Genomic DNA, 18,825 nt, shown 5'->3' on the forward strand with positions numbered 1-18,825 from the left:
AAAACAAACAAAAACTCACGGCTGCCCATGACCTGCCCCTGACCTTCACTAAAAATATCCCTGAGAAAAGGGGTAAGTGGGTTCAGCAGCCACTGCTGCTGGGGCTCCTGGGTCCCTCACTGATGCAATGAGTGGGAACTCCAGAGTGCCCCTGCCCCTTGGACTGGGCTGCTGTGCAGGCAGGGATGACTGGGAGTTCCAGCCCCAGGGCAGAAAATGTCACGGTGGTCAATGGAAGTCATGGAGTCCATGACCTCCATGACATGTTCATAGGTAAGGCTACAATTAACAGGTAACCACCTACAAAAAATAAAGGACACAGAACTTACTAAAGCAAGACCAACAGATCCAACAATTGTTACTGGTGTTAAGAACAAACTGCGGGTAGTTTGGGTGGCTCGGCCCTTTATACCTGCTCACAAGGGCTCATGGTGGTAGAGGGTGCCTGAGCTGTTCTGATGGGTACTGCCGAGGGAAAAAACTGTTTCTGACCACAGTATGTGGAGGGCACACAAATCAAGAGTAGAATGCACAAAGAACTAAAATTAATCCACAGTCATTCTGTGAGGTTACAGTTCAAAAGGTGATGATCAGGGAAGGATCCTTTCACAACACAATCACTAATAGCAGCTGGATCCACAGATCATATAATATATGGACACCATTTTGAGAACTGGAACGATATAGATTGGTTACAATACTAAAAAGTTTTAAACAAACTAGTGTGATGACATCAAAGTAATAAGAACAACTGGGAAGAGTGATAGAAACTATTTACATCAAAGGCCTGACAAACAATTAGAAGAAATGACATCTGAAAGAGTCAAAGCACCCCAGACTCCTTCTACTAAGGGCTAATAAAGCCCTTTCAAAGAGCTCTCCAATAGAAAAGGAAATACAGGATTTGATAATATTTCTAGATAAATCACCCCCTGGGAAAGAAAACCCTTCAGACCTTTGCTAAGCTTCATAAAGCAGTAAAAGAAAGCCACAACCCAATTATATGCCCTCTTCCTAATGGGTTATCTTTAAGGATATCCTTTAAAAAGGCATCTGCTTGAACTGCCATTTTATCATAGAATTATGCCATACCTGAAGACAGTTCTGAACTATAACCTTACAATCCAATCTGCATTGCAGCACTCCCCTAGGAACCAGACTGTGACAGAGTCATAATGTGGCTGTTTGTGGTGACTGTCAAAAGAGACCCACAATCTCTCCACCTGTGCAGGGGAAGAGTGGGAACCTAATAGCAGCTGCTTTCTGTCCCTCTGCAGGTTCTGCCAACATAGGAAGCCAGCAGGGGATTAAGGGGCCTCATAGCTACATAAGATGCAGCAGTGATCTACAAATAAGCCCTTTATGCTTTACAATATGTCGTGCATAAAAGGAGAATATTCTCTGTACTAATATGTTCACTCAACTACCATCAACCCTAACTGGAAATATGAAAGTACAACATGAGTACGTACATATTTAGTGGTCATCTGAGATGTCAGTAATACAGGCTGAGTACAAAAGACCACTTGGTATGGAAGAGTCAACACAAAAAAGTGACAGAACAGTTCGTTTTCTGAACTCAAAGCTTTACATGTGCAAAGTGCATAATGTGCTATTACAGTTTGAGATAATGGAAGTACTTACTTTTCTACATCTTTCAAAGCTTTATTCTTAACTTTCATTTCATCAGCAAGTTTACTATTCTTTGTGTTAATATCTTTAGTGTCTTCATGAATTTTTTTCTTTTGTGTTTCCATGTCAGTTATCCGATTCTGCAGATCATAACTAGAGGAAATACATATATTTTACATATATGAGGATTACAAAAAAGCCATTTGCACCAAATTTACTAGTTTAAAAAAATTGATTTGAGAGTTTTGGAATCCTACAATTATAACAAAAGAATCACTAAGTTAAATATTCAGTTCTCCAGCTGATCATTGCTAGATAGTCTTGTGTACTTAAAATGGGGTTAAAGAAATCTAAAGATTTTACAGTTTAAAAAATGTAAATAATTTCAGGCTTGTCTATATGGTGGAGTAATGTGTCTTACAGAGGTGTAATTTCTAAAGTGCATTAATGTGTTGCTTTTAATTGGTCCATGCAGACCCTGCTGGTACGCACTAAAGTTTTCCTAGCGTACTTTAACATAATGCAGTACTATGTTAATGGATGCTAGGGAATCTTGAGTACACAGTGTGCTTTAGTAATCATACTTCCCGTAGAGTACACTGCTGTTTGATGTAGACAAACTTTTAGTTAACAATTTAAAATATCCAGTTTCTCTTTAAAGAGGTCGGCCTTAGGAAGTCCACCAGCCAAACTACTTTATTAGGGAGAATGTGTGTGTGTGTGGTGGTGGTGGGGCGGGTGTTGGGGCAGGATGAGATTAAAAAAGGTTAAAGTAAAAGAAAGCTGGTAACTAAGTTTGGTTTTTTGTATGTGCCAACACGGACCATTGCTATTTGAAATTATCTAATATTTTTAAACTTAATACTTCGCATAAATAGGCACTCATTTTACTTAGTATTCTTTTAAATTTGAACTATTCAGTGAAAGTTGAGTGTTCTTGGAGATACATGTTGACAATATTTACAAGTGGAAATATGGAGACAAGATAGCTAACTAGTAACTGCACTACTAATATAGAAACCAACATCAAAAGTTCAGAAAGGAAGGTGTTACTTACATGTAGTATTGGCAAATACGATTCTTTTCCTTAAACATTTTGTTTTCCAAAGAAAGAAATTCAATGGCTTTGTTTCTCTCTCCTTCTAAAGCATCTTTTTCTTTCTCCACCATTTTAACTCTGTTTAACTAGAAAAGATAATACAACAACATCTAAGTCAGTTCACATTCTAACAATACTTCAGAGAAAACAATGAACAGTGAGAAAACTGATCACACTATATAAGGCAGTCAATTAAGATCATATACAGGAAAAACCATTTCCAAAATTAACTTCACAACACCATTTAAGATTGTGAGTTTTTGGAGGAAAGGACTCACTGTATAGCACAATGGAGCCTGAACCTATTTGCAGATTCTATGCAATAACGTAAGACAACACTGCTCTACAGCCAAAATGCTTCTGAAATAAATGTAGTCAAACTTTACTAATTCTGGGTCACTGAGAATGAAAATGATGCTTAAAATTGTTGATTGGCTCTAGTCTAGCTTTGGTTCTAGACTCACCAGCAGTGGAATCTCTGGCAGGTGATGTTAGGGTTTCCATGTCCGTGACCGTCAAAGGATATCGTCCCCATTCTTCTTATGGAATAGTGATCTTGTAAACCTGCAACAACATCGATGTGTGATGGCAGCCCTCAACATCGTTCACGATCCAGATGAGTGGAGGACTGTTCGTTGATTCATCGAAGACGGTCCTTAAAGCTGTTTTGCTGCACAATGCAATGGTTTTGCCATGCAATTCCAGTTGGTCATGCAGTCCATATGAGGAAACCTATGGACGAACATGAACAACTTTTGAGGTGCATAAACTTATGACCAAACATCAGTGGCAGCTCTGTGGCGATTTGAAGGTGGTTGTTCTCATTGCTTGGTTTGCAACTGGATACACAAAGTTATGCTGTTTTCTCTGTGAATGGGATATTGTGCAAGAGATCCGCCACTACATAAGAATATTGCCACTCCTACAAGTCATTTGGCAGCCTGGGAGGAAAGTGTTCAGCATCCACCACTTGTGGAATCAAGGAAGATTTGTTACCACCCTACACATCAAGCTGGCTCTTGATGAAGACTTTGTCAAGGGCCACTGACAAAAACACAGCAGCCTTTCAATACCTCCGTTTGGAGAAATTTCCAAGGTTAAGTAAACTAAGATATAAGGAAGGTGTCTTTGTTGTGTCCTCAGATTCGTGCAACTTCTCAAGATAGAGGCATTTGGACATGCACTGCGTGGCAAAGGAAAAGACAGCATAGAAAGCCTTCCAGTTAGTGGCAATAAAATTTTCTGAAACTAACAAGGCAGACAACTACAGGTTGTTGGTGGAAAACCCTCCTAAGGCATAGCAAAAGCCTTGGTTGCCAAGATGTCCAAAGAACATATTTTGCAAAAATCTCATCTAGATTTTTTTCCACCGAAACTGCTGGAGCAGTGAGCGATGAGGATTCACCAGGACACTGCACACAATGGGAGAAACGCTATCAGGGCAAATGGACCCACTCAATGCTTTGCAGACCATTCGCTGGACAGTGACAAGAAGATGCTCCCATTTATGCAAATACAAGAATAGCCAAGAAGGTGCGAGTTAGACACTGAATAGGGATTAACTATGTTACATAATAGTTTTTTGACTTTGTTTTGCAATATATTATTTAATATAACCTTTCTGCTGATTTTAAAGTGTTACATAAACATGACAGGCTGAATTATTCAATGTAACAACCATAAACACATGAAAAGACCTAGGTTTACAATTTACAATTAAAACTCTACTATCTACACAATATACATAGACATAAAATGTAAAAACTTAAATATTTTAGAAACAGTAGCCAGTTGTTTTAATTGTCATATTTGACTTCAGCACATCAAAATACATAATAAATACCACATTTTATCTCTGAAGCAGACGACTTCTCAAAAATTGTAGACCAGTGCAATCAGGAACATAGATTCAGCCTAACCCAGGGAATTTTATAAGAAAATCCCCACCAGGATATATAAGGCTTTATTATAAAGACATGGAATCAGATTTTTATTTTTTAAACAAGGGCTCCCACTTGTGCTAATATCAATTCAGTCAAACCAAAGATAGCACAGGTGGGAATTTTTTTTTAAAAAAATTCCTAATGTAGACTGCTTAAGTGTGTTATTTTTGCTGTATCTGTTGCTCTTGAAGAATAATGCTTAAGTAACCCCTTTTCAGTGTAGGTACTTATTCAACCACCATTGTTATAGTAGAAAACGACTTCCTAACTATTTAAATAAAACTTTTCCTTCTCAATTTGCAAGGAGAAATAGTTTGATAACTGTGTCTCCATTTATCCATGATACATCTGATGAAGTGGGTATTCACCCATGAAAGCGTATGCTCCAATACGTCTGTTAGTCTATAAGGTGCCACAGGACTCTGTCGCTTTTTACAGATCCAGACTAACACGGCTACTTGATACATTTGTGCATCAAGAATTTACTAAGGGAAAGTTAAGTCAAATAACTTAACATTGTCTTTAGTTCTGAAAAAGTGTTAAATTCCATAGTTATTCTGTTGAGGAAGCAAGTTCTACAGCCTATGTCCAGCTTCTGTGAATGTTTTATTTTCTACACTTGGAAGCTTCCTCGTACGGTTATGAGTGCTTCATTGTGCCAGTGGAACACTTCAACCTTTTTCATACCAGAACTACTGTTGAGTCTTCTGTTTTTCTCCTATTAGCAATATAGGAAATGTAGGACAGTCAAGACTCCTTGATAATGTAAGAGAGGCAAATGAGAGAATCCATGTTATATCCTGTACTTGAAACTGTTACTTACCTGTATTCAGTTTTTTTCCAAGATGTGTTGTATCCATACACAGGCATGTGTGCCCTGTGCACTTGAGCCAGAGATTCCAATCAGCAGTACTGTCAGAGCTGTTCCTGCATGTCCTTGTGCCTCCAACCAAGGGCATACAGGGTGGGGCTGCCTCAATCCCCTTGCACTGGAGTCCTGATGACATTAAACTCCAAATAGTGGGGGACAGAGGATGGGATGTGGAATTTGTATGTGTGTACAATATATCTGAGAAAACCAGTTAACTGTGCAGGTAAATAACTCTTTATTCTTTCTGCACACATATATTCTCTGTTTGGCAATTTCCAAGCAGTAGCCCAATAGCAGCAGGAACTCAGAAAATATTTAAACAATTTTTCCACAGTTGGTCTCTCTGCTGGACACTTTGGCAATTCATAATGCTGCATGAAAGTGTGAACAGAGAATCAAGTTGCTGCTTTGAAGATGTCCGTAACAGGGACATTACTGAGGAAGGCTGCTGAGGTGGCATGGGTCCTTGTAGAATGGGCAGTAATTCTCTGGTGGTGTGAGGCTTCAAAGCTCATAACAGGTTCATGTACATAAAGAAATCTTATTAGGTAGACTCTGAACTGAACAGTTGTCCTCCCATTGTCTTAGCTTAAGACATTAAATCTAGTGGAGGATTAAAAAGAGAGAGTCCTGTCAATGTAGAATGACAGTGCCCTATGCACACCCAAAGCATGCAACATTTCCTCATACTTATGGATGTGCAGTTCAGAAAAGATGATTAGTAGATCTACCACCTGATTTAGATGGAATTCTAACACATTTTTGATATATAGTGTTGTTGTAGCCGTATTGGTCCCAGGATATTAGTGTTTGATAGGAATTTCAGATGAGGTTGTAAAGATGCTTTGTCCTTAAGTTATACATGGTAGACCTGCAACTCCCCCATTCTCCTAGCAAATGTGAACACCAAGAATGCTGTTTTAGCAGACAAATGAAAAAGGGAGCAGGTGGATAAACCTCAAAGGGTGATCTCATATGCAATGACAAGACCACGTTAAGGTCCCAAGGCAAAAGTGAAGGTCACTAACTGTAACTATAGTTTCTTTGAGATGTGTCATTCCTATTTCTATTCCACACATGGCGTATGCATGCACCCAAATCTGAAAATTCTTCAAAGCAGTGTTTGTTGCCCCGCATGTGCACAGTAGCTGTCCTTGCATTCCCAACCTAGAAGATAAGATTCAGTGTGGGTCGATGCCTCTGGAATGCCTCCTTTTTACTGCAAACACAACAGGATCCAAAGCAGAGGGAATGGATGGCAGGTAGTGGAATACAGATAGGGACCCCACCTCTCGAAGAAAGGACAGTTACAGTAAGTAACCACCACCGCTACTCTGAGTGATGATCCCTACATGTATTCCACAAGCAGTGTTCAGACGAGGGTGCGAGAAAGCTGGTAGCAAAGATGCTTGCAATATTGCTGATTCCACTGCTGCATAATGGGTTGCAAATGCGTGGCTCAAACTCCAGGTGGCTGCTTTGCAGTGAGAATGTCTGATAAGGATGTCATGGAGGCAGTTTGTGCTTGTGTGGAGTGAACTGTGACTTCCCTAGGGAGAGGCATGTGTGTTATCTTGTAGCACCTTAAGATGCATCGCAAGACCGCTTAGAAATCCTCTAGGATGATATGACTTGCTCACGGAGTCTCTCTGCTATGGGGATAAAGTGTCTTGGTGATTTCCTAATGGACTTCGTTTTTTGCAGGTAGAATGCCAGGCCATGGTGGACATCTAGGAAGTTAAGTCTCTTATCTTCAGAAGACGCATGAGGCGGTTTGTCCAAGCGGGCCAGGGAGGAATTGGCAGGAGTACGGGACTGGCATCATCGGCATACCCCAAGGATTCCAGAATGACCATTGAGCAGGACGCTGTCCCTGCTGCCATGCCACCACTGCAGATGCCGCACCAGTCTCACGGGCCAGCAGTGATTCAACCCTTCTTGGCTGAACTCCTGCTCTGACTAGACCATCCCCCCCCCCGATGATTAGGGCAGAGTTGTGGAAGCGTGACTCTACCAACTGACCCTCACCGATGATCGCTGAGAAGAGAGTGAGGATCAGTCCTTGCTCAACAAGTGGTATCAGAGAGGTGAGACCAGAGCCGTGATAGGGATCGATTCCACACTAGTGGGGATCGACACCTGGGAGATTGTCTATGCTGTTGCTGTTGCAATTTCTGGCAGGAAGCTCGCCGGTACCAAGGGTACAGGGACTGGTGCCTTGACTCTGGTGTCCCATGCCTCATAGGGGGAGAGCGCAGCATTGGGGACCTGGGTCTTCTGGTCAGCGACTGAGGTTGTGGAACCGGGGTCCCAGGCTGTGTTGATGGGGATCTATGCCTGAGGTTTGGGGGCCGAGAATGCTCCACTGCCCTATGGGGCAGTCCCATGACTGGCTTACGCTACGACAGTGGGGCCCCAGCCAAGTCCAGCGTGGCATGTGTGGTGCCGGCCAGCCTACTGGGTCTTAAGCTACCAGGGCCACTTTGGGCAATGAGGTCTTAGGAGGAGCCAGGGTCCCCTGCAGCTCCTGGGAGTCGAACCTGGCCTGATATAGGTCCTTTGCCGAAGGACCCCTTCCTCCCTGGTGCCGGGGAGTCCTCCTTCTGCTGCTTCTCAGGCACCAGCAAGGGGGGGAAGGAAACGGTGCTTGGCAGGGCCCGGTGCAGGGGGTGCGCTCTTCACCGATGCCAAGGGGCTAGGAGTGGAATCTGAATGGGAGGGCTCCGACGCAGGATGAAGCACAGCCTTAATGAGGAGGGCCCTCAAGCAGATATCCTACTCCTTCTGGGTTCTAGGGCAAAAGTTCTTACAAATCCTGTACTTGGCCTTTATATGGGACTCCCCCAAGCACTTCAAACAGCTGTCATGGGGGTCACTAATAGGCATCGGCCTGTTGCATAATGAGCATGGTTTGAAGCCTGGGGAATGGGGCATATCCCGTTGCAAAGTGAAGTCCCAGCCAGGACTCTGTCTATTAAACTAATGGCTAAGTAAGTACCTAGGAATATAAACAAAGGAGGTAACAATAGCTGTTAAGAATGGCTAATGCTCTTGCAATGCAAGATGAAGCACTCCAACCAACCGTCACAGGCAGTAAGAGGGAACTGAGAGGGCATAGGGCCGGCAGCACCTAATATACCACCACATGAGCGCAGCACTCAAGAGGGCGCCACAGACAACCGCACAGATACCGCTAAGGCAAAAATCTTTGACAACTGTGCACATGGGCATGCACATACCTAGAGTGGAACTGAAATGGCAAGCACTCAAAGAACTGTGTATGTAATGTATCACTTAAATTGTTTTCTGTACTAGATGACTGGTTGATAACTAATTTGATACCAATTTTAATAACGTTTCAAAAGCAATACTGGCAATTACATACAAGTAAGCCCAACTTCAGTACAGGCAAATTGGTTGAAACTATAGTAAAGAACAGAATTATCAGACACACAGATAAATACAATTTGTTGAGGGAAGAGTCAACATGGCTTTTGTAAAGGGAAATAATGCCTCATTGATCTATTAGAATTCTTTGAGGGGGTCAATAAACACATGGACAAGAGTGATCCAGTAGATACAGTGTACTTGGACTTTCAGAAATCCTTTTGACCAAGTCCCTCACTAAAGGCTCCTAAGCAAAGAAACCAGTCATGGGATATGAGGGAGGTCCTCTCATGGATCAGTAACTGGTTAAAAGATAGGAAACAAAAAGTAGGAATAAATGATCAACTTTCACAATAGAGAAAAAGTAAATAGTGGGTTCCCCAGGCATCCGTACTGGGATCAGAGCTGTGCAGTGTATTCATATATGATCTGGAAAAAGGGATAAACAGTAAGGTGGCAGAGTTTGCAGATGATACTAAATTAATCAAGATAGTCCAAAGCTGACCACAAAAATTTACAAAGGTATCTCATGAAACTGGGTGACTGGACAACAAAATGACAGATGAAATTCAATGTTGATAAATGCAAAGTAATGAACAATGGAAAACATAATCCCACTATATATAGACACAAAATGATGGGATTTAAATTAGCTGTTACCACTCAAGAAAGATCTTGCAGTCATCGTGGATAGTTCCCTGAAAACATTTACACAATGTGCAATGTCAGTAAAAAAACAAAACAAAACAAAAAAAACAAGCTAACAGTGTTAGGAACTCCTTAGGAGAAGAACAGATGCTAAAAAAATAATATGTCATAATGCCACTATATAAATCTATGGTATGCTCACACCTGGAATACTGTGTGCAGTTCTGTTCTCCTCATCTCCAAAGATACTAGAATCGGAAATCGTACAGAGAAGCGCAACAAAAATCATTAGGGATATGGAGCAGCTTCCATGAGAGATTAAAAAGATGGGGACTATTCAGCTTGGAAAAGGGACAGCTAAGGGGAGATATGATAGAGGTGTATAAAATCATGAATTATGTGGAGAAAGTCTTATTTACCCCTTCATAACACACAAACCATACCTTAGGGATCTGCCCCTGTAGAAACCACATATTAAATGGAGCAATGGTGGCACTCCACATATTAAATGGAGCAATGGTGGCACTCCAAAGGCAGCAGGCTGGCGGCGTTCCTCCAAAGGGAGGTGTGCTGTACCCTATTTGGGGGAGGCTTAGTCTCCCCTGGACTATTATACCCACAATAAAATCAACAGGCAGCATGTTTAAAATAAACAAAAGTACTTCTTCACACAACGCAGTCATCCCCTGGCAGTGAGTTCCACAGGTTATTGTGAAGGCCAAAACTATAAACAACAACAAAAAATTAGATAAGTTTACAGAGGATAGGTCCATCAGTGGCTATTAGTGAAGATGGTCAGGGGTGCAATCTCATGCTTTGGGTGTCCCTAGGCCTCCGAATGCTAGATGATGATCGTGCCTGGCAGAATGGCAAGAGTAACCTCTCGACTATCTATTGGAGCTCAACTGTCTCTGCAGAGATACCAGTGCGACTATCTCCTCTGATTCACCTGAGTCCAAGAACTGCTCCATCAGTAGTGGTGGTGTAGTTGATACCAGGGGACGTCTGCCAGATGTTGGAGGTGAGGCTCCTGGGACAGTGATATAGACTTTTCCTGAATAAGGCCATCCCTCAGAAGGGCTGGGCTGGACAAAAATGGAAACTGTAGATAAGGGAGGAATATATCCTCCGGTATTATACAAGTCTCAGTATGTGCTCGTGTCCCAGGGGTTCCCATAGGTAAGTCTCATGGATTGGGTACACCTGTAGTGACTGAACGGTCTCTAGACAGATAAGGCAACACTGATGATGGGTCTGGACCAGTACTCAGACAGAACTGGTAAACGTCAAGTCTTATGCTTCAGTACTGAGGGAACTGTCCGATCTTACTTTTCGTGTATCTTGCCCTCCAATCAGGGAGTCTTCAACAGAGCCAGTTGCTTAGGTTCTGCACATCTCACCCAACTGAACAGGCTTGGGGAGGAAGTATGTTTCTCATAGACACTCCTCAAGGGTGATCTGTCCTTGCATCCATACTCTCATAGGGAGCCCTCAAAGAAGAGTCCCAGCACTTGAGAGTTCTGCTCCAAGGCACATGCTTGGAGGGGCATTGCAGGCCAACGTAGAGGGTGGTCTCCCTGGGTTGAATTGGAGAGTGGCTTCATAGCCTTCTTCACCAGGTGCTTACATAGGTGAAGCTCCTGGGCTTCTCAAGTTCTGGGTGGCAAGGTGCAACGGATACCGTACTTCACAGAGTTGCGTGTCTCACCCAAACTATACAGGCAGAGTTGATGTTGGTCACTGATAGAGAAGGATCAAGGACAGGAAATGCAATTCTTGAATCCCAGGACTTTAGGCACAGTCTCAGAGCCAGGGAGGGGTTCACCAACCGGGGGAAGAGATAAACACACTATACTACACTAAAAATTTGAACTACAAATCTAAGAATATCACGGTTTACAGATATTTTCTTTATAGGACATGCAACCAAATGAAGAAGGACAATTCCAACTCGGGCCACGTGGCAGTAGAGAAGCAACTGGAGAGGCGCTGACCTGCACTGCCTCTTATTTGGTTGAATGCAAAAGGATAGTCATTACACATATGTGGACCAAGACACTGCTCTGAAGAATTTTTAGACTTGGGTGCATGGTGCACATGTGCACCCCACATGTAGAACAGACACAGGGATCATCAAAGAAGAGCGGTTACTGTAACCTGTGGATAGACTAGTCCCTTCAAAACTCCCCTGACCATAGAGGGGTAGTGGTGGTGGTTATGGGGAGGACTGGTCTTGAAAGGCTGAGATGGACACCAGATGAATTTTAATGAGCTCATTGGTAGGCCTGATTCTTTCAGTTCTACTAGGTGTTCTAATATCTTGAATCTATAAAGCAGATCTGGAGGCTCTGTCTCCATCAAGAACCTTTTCCACTTACATAGGTAGCTGTAATGGATTCACAGGGTCTGGGACATGCCCCAGTCTGTAGCCAATCCCTTGGGAGTGACCCCTTGTGTGTCCTGGACCCAAACGATTACACAGAGTTCCACAAGGGTAGGACCTTGCCTCCATGACTCTGAAAAGCTGGACCTTTGGGCACCAGCAAATCTTTGTCTCTCTCCCTGGCTCTTTGCAACGAATCCAGTCAAGCCAGACTCCTGCTGGAGGCTTCTCCATACTCCTTCAGGGCACAATGCTCAGTCAGTATATGCAGCCACCCCAGGTAATCTTTTCAAAACAAGGTAGTAATGTATTAGTCACCTGGCATGCAATTTTGAAATACAGAGAAGCAAAAGGTTAAGAAAGAGTTCAGAGTGGCTAAAGCCAAGGCACCCAGATACATACTGCAGTAGGAATTACCTATGATTCATTTTTGTCTACCAGACATGTGTCTCTGTCAACAGAGCTCTTAATACAGACACCTGACCTCTCCTTTTACAGCCATGCTTTTTTCACATGTTCAGCTGCCTCTGCAGCTAGGTGTTAATATTAGTCATTGAGGTTATCACTCTCTCTGTCGGGTCTTCCATTCAAATGTGTTGATTCCAGCCCACACAGTCCTAATAGCTTTATGGCAGGGCTGGCCAAATGATGGCTCACAAGCCACACATGGCTCTTTTACTGTTAAAATGCAGCTCGTGGAATCCTACCTCATACCCCTTTCCCATTTTCCACCTACCAGACAGGGAGGTGGGAGAGGGGAAGGGGGAAGCTTGGGACCTCTGACTTGCAGTAGGGTAGTGGCTTGTGGCATCTGCTTAGCAGGGAGGGAAGATCTCGAGGTGCACTCCAGCTCTCGAACTTCTGAAGATTGTCCTATGTGGCTCATAATGTAAGTTTGAGATATATATAGCAGGGGTGGCCAAATACCTAGACTGATTTCCCATGTCCTACAGAGAAAATGAATTATTTCCCCCAAATGGTAACGATGCCAAGGTCCCAAGTCATATAGACAGCTCATAAATATATTACAGAAAATTCCCACATTTGTCACAGTAGCTCTAGAAGAATGTCTTTCAACTAATTAACATCTTCTGAACCAGGTGAAAATAGATTCTATCTATAGCTGTTAGCCTCCCACCATCCACACTGTGAAGCTGAGACTGCATGGATTGGAGTGCAGCACCTGACTGTAATGCTATGATATATAGAGAGGGCTGGTAACATGAATTGAGGTTGGATTGACAGGGTCTGCGGGTCCAAGTATTAATACTACCTCAGCCAAGCTGGGGCCATGAGATAGCATTACCGAGTGTTCTTGTTTCAGCTTTCTGTTTACTTTGGGAATCAGTGGATTGGAGGGTATTCTTACAGGAACTCCAGTTCCCAGGGTATTAGCAACGCATCTTTTACATATCTTGGGCTAGGATCAGCCATGGAACAGAAGCAGCTGCATTTCTTCTAGTCTTTGGTTGCAAATCAGTTCATATTGGGAAATCCTCAGCTCTGGAAGACTGCCCACAGTATCTTGTTCTCCAGAGACTGATCATGACTTCCAATGAACTTCCTGCTGAGATTTTTTTTTTAAAAATTGTGTACAATATTCTTAAAATAAAAATTAAAGACACTCCGCCCAACAAAACCCCCTAATTTTTTCCTCACAAATGTTAGCTTTACGCTTTCAGTTGCTTTTCTGAAATAAAAACTTCCAGCAGTTAAGGATTTTGTTCTATATTTGACTTTTAGAGAATGAATGCTCATGAGGACTCACCTTCTCTCCTCTCTGCTCATTTAACATCTCAACTCTGCGACACAGAACTTGAATAGGATCTTTTAACCGTCCTGATCCTATTAGGTCTTCTAAGTATTCAAGCATACCTTCATCATGTTCATTCTGGCCTTTTGGTTTCATCATTGCAATCTGTTCGACTTCCCCCTAAAAAAAAAAAAAAAAAAAAACCAAAAATCTAGATTCTATCATTCTTGGGGGAGGGTTTGACTAACGTTTCTAAGAGAAAGAAGGTATTGGGATGCAGAGAACATGAAGATCTTTACTATTCTAAGGCATTTTTGTGACAAGTCAGATGTTATAAATTACAACATAGTAAGGCAGTAATCAGAATTAGTTAGTCACAATACCCATATATGTAGCGAGGCAGTTATGAATATAAAGAAACTTTTCTCCCTCTGAAGAAACTATGGTGACGGTGTGAGAGAAAAAAAATATCTGTTCTCCGTAGCCCACCCTCCAAACTAAACTTCATCACTCTATAAAACTTCAAAGGCACTTCTCCCTCACCCGAGAGGGGAAAAACAAAAATAACAAACCCATACCATTTAAGACCGTTTTATTTTCATAAAAAAGTATTTAAGGTAGTTTGATCAGGAGTGGAGCTCTATTAAGAGTAGTAGTTTGGAAAAAAATGTTTCAGGAGCAGTGTTCTGATTGGTCACTTGAACCTTTTGGGTGTCCAGTTGGATATCATTATTGAAAAACAAAAACAAAAAGCCTTGTTAAATACTTAACTTTCCCTGCTATATTTATTTCTTCCTGCACAGCATGATCTCTGAAAGTATATACCACAGAAATTTTTATTAAAAACAGCAGATCTAATTTTTTATAAGGTAGAATGGGAAATGAGTTGTAAAAGAATTACACCACTACCTTGATATAACGCCACTCGATATAAGACTAATTTGGGTATAACGCGGTAAAGCAGTGCTCGGGGGGAAGGGACGACTGTGCACTCCGGTGGATCAAAGCAAGTTCAATATAACACGGTTTCACCTATAATGCGTTAAGATTTTTTGGCTCCCAAGGACAGCGTTATATCGAGATAGATGTGTATAAAAACGATGTTAAGACAAAATGTATTTTAGTTCATGCTGTGGTAAATGGAGCAAACTTTATTTTTTAAAAACCAAATAATATACTTCACCATATGCTTGGAACAAAGTGGTGATATATCTTCCAAATTCATTCAAAATATTGCATATTTAGTCTAAATTCAAAACTGTAAAACAACAAGATATACATGCACTTCTGATATTTAATACATTTATTATTTGTATTGCCATAGTGCCTAAGAACCCTACTCATGGACAAGTGTCCCATCGTACTAGGTATTACACAAAACAGACCAAAGAGAGGTCCATGCCCCAAACAGTATATAACCAAAGATAAGAGTTTTAGCTATGTAGCTAGATAGGAAAGGCAATATCTTAGAGATTGTTATACAGCAAAAGTCTGCAAAATTGACTTCCTTCTAGATCCTCATGTCCAAGCTATGTCTAAGTCGAAAGCGATACCTAGTTTAAAGACCTGATTGACAGACAGGATGGTAGTATTGTCCACAGTGATCGAAAAAAGACATAAGGAACTCAATCTCTGTTTTAGCCATGTTTGAGCTTGAACTGATGGCTAGACATCCACAAGGAGATAACAGAGAGGCAGGCCAAGATTTTAGTTTGGACAGAATGGGAAAAATTTCTTACTGAATTTCTTTTCTGCTAGCACTGTCTCCCAAGATTCTGGATATCTGGGCTGCTCCCCTCTACAGCTCACGGAGGTGAATAAAAGATTTGGCTCCATGTGCCCTGGCTACCGGCAAATAAGTTATTCCAAAGCAGTGAAAAAACTTGAATAATGAATATTCCAGAGGTAATGAACTAACTATGTCCAGCAGACAAAACAGCCAAGAAAGTACTGGATCAAATCCAAGTTGTGCTCCATTTGTGAGGCAGCTTTCTCAGGCTTGGCAGATGCTGAGTTGTGCCCAGCCAGTCGACCTTAATCCTATTAGGTCTTCCAGCTATGAGTTGAATAGGAATGTGGGACTGCCAACCCACCAAAGCAGATGTGATGCCAATGTGGAAAAATAGACCAGAAAGAGCAGAATAAAGGAAGTCTCTAGAAGGACTCAGCCAGCCTGAGAATTCTGCCTCGCAAATGGCACTGTTTGGATTTGACCCAGTGCTTTCTTGGCTGCTCTACCATGCCTATATAGAGGCAGAATAGGTGGCAGGGAGACACTATGGTGGAAGTTCAGAGTGGATTAAACCACCAGATTGCTTAAGACCAACTCAGGGAGGAGGAAAGAACCCTGAAACAGAGAAACTGCTCGCTGCTGCCCCCCAAAAGGAAAAATTAATAATGGAAGAAATAAAAAGAGAAGTGTAACTGCCAACTGACCGCTGCTATCGGGGCAAGCGAGAGCAAAGGATACATGTCCAGTGCTAGATCTTTGATCCACCTTTGTGAGCTGCAGCATAGAAGGGAGCAGCCAGACATCCAGAATTGCATGAGACACTGTGCTGCAGAAACAGGTCAGAAGTAGATGTGAGAGTCATCAGCATAGAGATGGTATTTGAATTTGTATTTACAGACGAGGTTATCTAGAGATAAGATGTAGAGGAACAAGAGAAGGGGACCAAGGAGAGAGCTCATTGGAACTGTCAGAAAAGGTTGAACAGAGGATGATGAGGATCATCTGAAGGACTGATTAAAGAGGTGGAGAACTAGGAGAGAGGAGTTACAGAAGCAATGGTAGTACAAGGTTTTTTTTTTTGTTTTTTTGTTTAAAAAAGAGCAACGGCCAACTGTGTAGAAGGTGTCTAACACATTAAGGAGGATGAAGATGGGTACTCATTTTGAACTTCGGCTAGGAAGAGGTCAGAAGCTTTGGCAAGAGCAGTTCCATTTACTTATTTGGTATAGGATGACACCTAGTGGCCTCACTTTTTTCTTACAAGAAAATATGCAAGCCCTGTGCAGTTGAGCAGAAGAGAAAAAACATGGTAATGCCACAGCTTGTATTTTTACATGTTTTATAAACATGCACAAAAAACTCCACATTGAGTCATATGTAGAAGCACTTTTTATTCTTTTATTTCAAAGCTATAAAAAGGTGAATGCATACAAACTTTGTCAGTTTTCTTACTTCAATTATTAGACAAACTATTAATACCTATTGACATTAATATTTATTGAAGTGATACAAAATAAATCAATACTTTTTAATAACTGTCACATTACATACCCCTATTACCAGAGGGTATGTATACCAAAATGCAAATATTTTCTATTTAAAGAAAACAGCACCAGCAAAAGTGAAATTCAAGAGACAATAGAAAAACATTCAGAGAGAAAGAGAGCAATAAGCTTATGCATATGCAGTGTAGCTCTTGTGCCTGAAGAAGGGAAAAACCCTCAATTTAAAAATATTAGGATATACTATTTAAAGGAATGTCTAATGAATGTAGAAATTCAAGCTGACAGTATCCCTCTGGATACCTGTAAATCTCTAATAAAAAAAAATCTCAATCTCAAAGCTGCCCCAAGGAAAATCTTTCAACAGTTTACCTTACAGTATATGCCTGTTACTGAAAAGTGAATGTCTGGGGGCAGGAGCAGAAGCACACACAGATGTAATGATATATATATACACACACACGATTATGTAATGATAGATGCATAAGGGATATCTGTGAAGGACCACCATCGTTTACTATGGCATAATAGCTCCTTTGATATGCTGTATTTATGTTTCTAGGTGTCATCAATCCCAAATAGAGATGTCCAGGGCTTGAAAAATTTCTCCAATGCTCAATAATCCCAAGAACTAAAATCAACTCACAAAAAGAAAACATCTCATTTCTGTTTTCCCAGTGGTCTGTTTTCACCACTAGCTGCGCTTTTTTAGTCAAAGGCGGCTAGGCATCCCCCCTATCACTAATTGGAACATGTGTTACATCAATGCCCAGTTTTAAGATTAGAAGACAGCCCTCCTACGCACTGTTTCAGGATTGTGTACACCAGGGCTGGGCAAACTAGCTGGCCCGTCAGCTCTCACTGGGGCACTGGGTCGAGGGCCACACCACACACCTCCCGGATAGGGTGACCAGATGTCCCAATTTTATAGGGACAGTCCTGATTTTTGGGTCTTTTCCTTATATAGGCTCTTATTACCCCCCACCCTGTCCCTATTTTTCACACTTGTTGGGTCACCCTACTCCCGGAAGACATGGCATGGCCCTGCTCTGAGGGTTGTGGACCGTTCCATGTGTAGGAGCTGGAGAAGGGACATGCCATGCTTCCAGGAGCCACTTGAGATAAGTGCTACTTGGAGCCTGCACCTCTGAGCATCTCCGCATGCCCCACCCCACCCGATCCCCCTCCAGCTCTCCAAACTCTCTATCCCAGAATGAAGCACCCTCCTGCACCCCAAACCTCTCATCCCAAGCCCCACCTCAGCCAGAACTTGCACCCCTGCCCCAGGCCTCATCCCCCTCTGAACTCCTCAGTCCCAGCCCAGAGCAACATCCTACACCCCAAACTCCTCATCCCCAGCCCCACCCCAGAGCCTGCACCCCCAACCACAGCCCTCACCCCCTTCTGTACTACAACCGCAATTTTGTGAGCATTCATGGCCCGCCATACAATTTCTATTCCCCAATGTGGCCCTCAGGTCAAAAAGTTTGCCCACTCCCGGTGTAGACTATTCTTGTATCGTTTCTTTCCTCTGTTTCTTCAGCTTCACTAGCCAATACTTTCTATCCAATTTCACTTATCTCTTTTGCATTGTTTCCTTACTGCTTTGTCAAGGTTCCTGTAGGTTTGGTTTGTTTCTTCAGTCACATGTTGTAGTACTAGAGCGTTTTGTTTTCTTTTTGTCTATAAATTTTCCATGTTTCTTCTAAAATCCACTGTTCTTTATTGCTTCCTCTCTTTCTACCAATTATCTTTTCAGCTGCTTCTAGAATAGCTGTTTTGAAAAGATACCACTATTTTCCCACTTCATTTTCTTCAAGATCTTTAAGGGCCTCAGACCTATTCTGGAACTCTATCTGGTAGTCTTTTCGTATC

At 42.1% G+C, this 18,825-nt stretch overlaps 1 protein-coding gene across 8 annotated transcripts in view; it reads right to left on the bottom strand.

The window, feature by feature from the left end:
* The window catches only part of SMC4 (structural maintenance of chromosomes 4), a 127,184-nt gene that overhangs the window by 75,157 nt on the left and 33,202 nt on the right, over positions 1–18,825 (bottom strand). For all 8 annotated transcript variants that reach the window (XM_075068421.1, XM_032764822.2, XM_032764823.2 and 5 more), the window contains 3 exons: positions 13,732–13,896; positions 2,690–2,817; positions 1,645–1,785 (listed from right to left, as the gene is read on the bottom strand). In XM_075068421.1, coding sequence (XP_074924522.1) covers positions 1,645–1,785; positions 2,690–2,817; positions 13,732–13,896 — 434 coding nt within the window. The remainder of the gene's footprint in view (positions 1–1,644; positions 1,786–2,689; positions 2,818–13,731; positions 13,897–18,825) is intronic.

Source organism: Chelonoidis abingdonii, chromosome 8 (genome assembly GCF_003597395.2).
Source record: "Chelonoidis abingdonii isolate Lonesome George chromosome 8, CheloAbing_2.0, whole genome shotgun sequence".
Classification (NCBI taxonomy): Eukaryota; Metazoa; Chordata; order Testudines; family Testudinidae; genus Chelonoidis; species Chelonoidis abingdonii.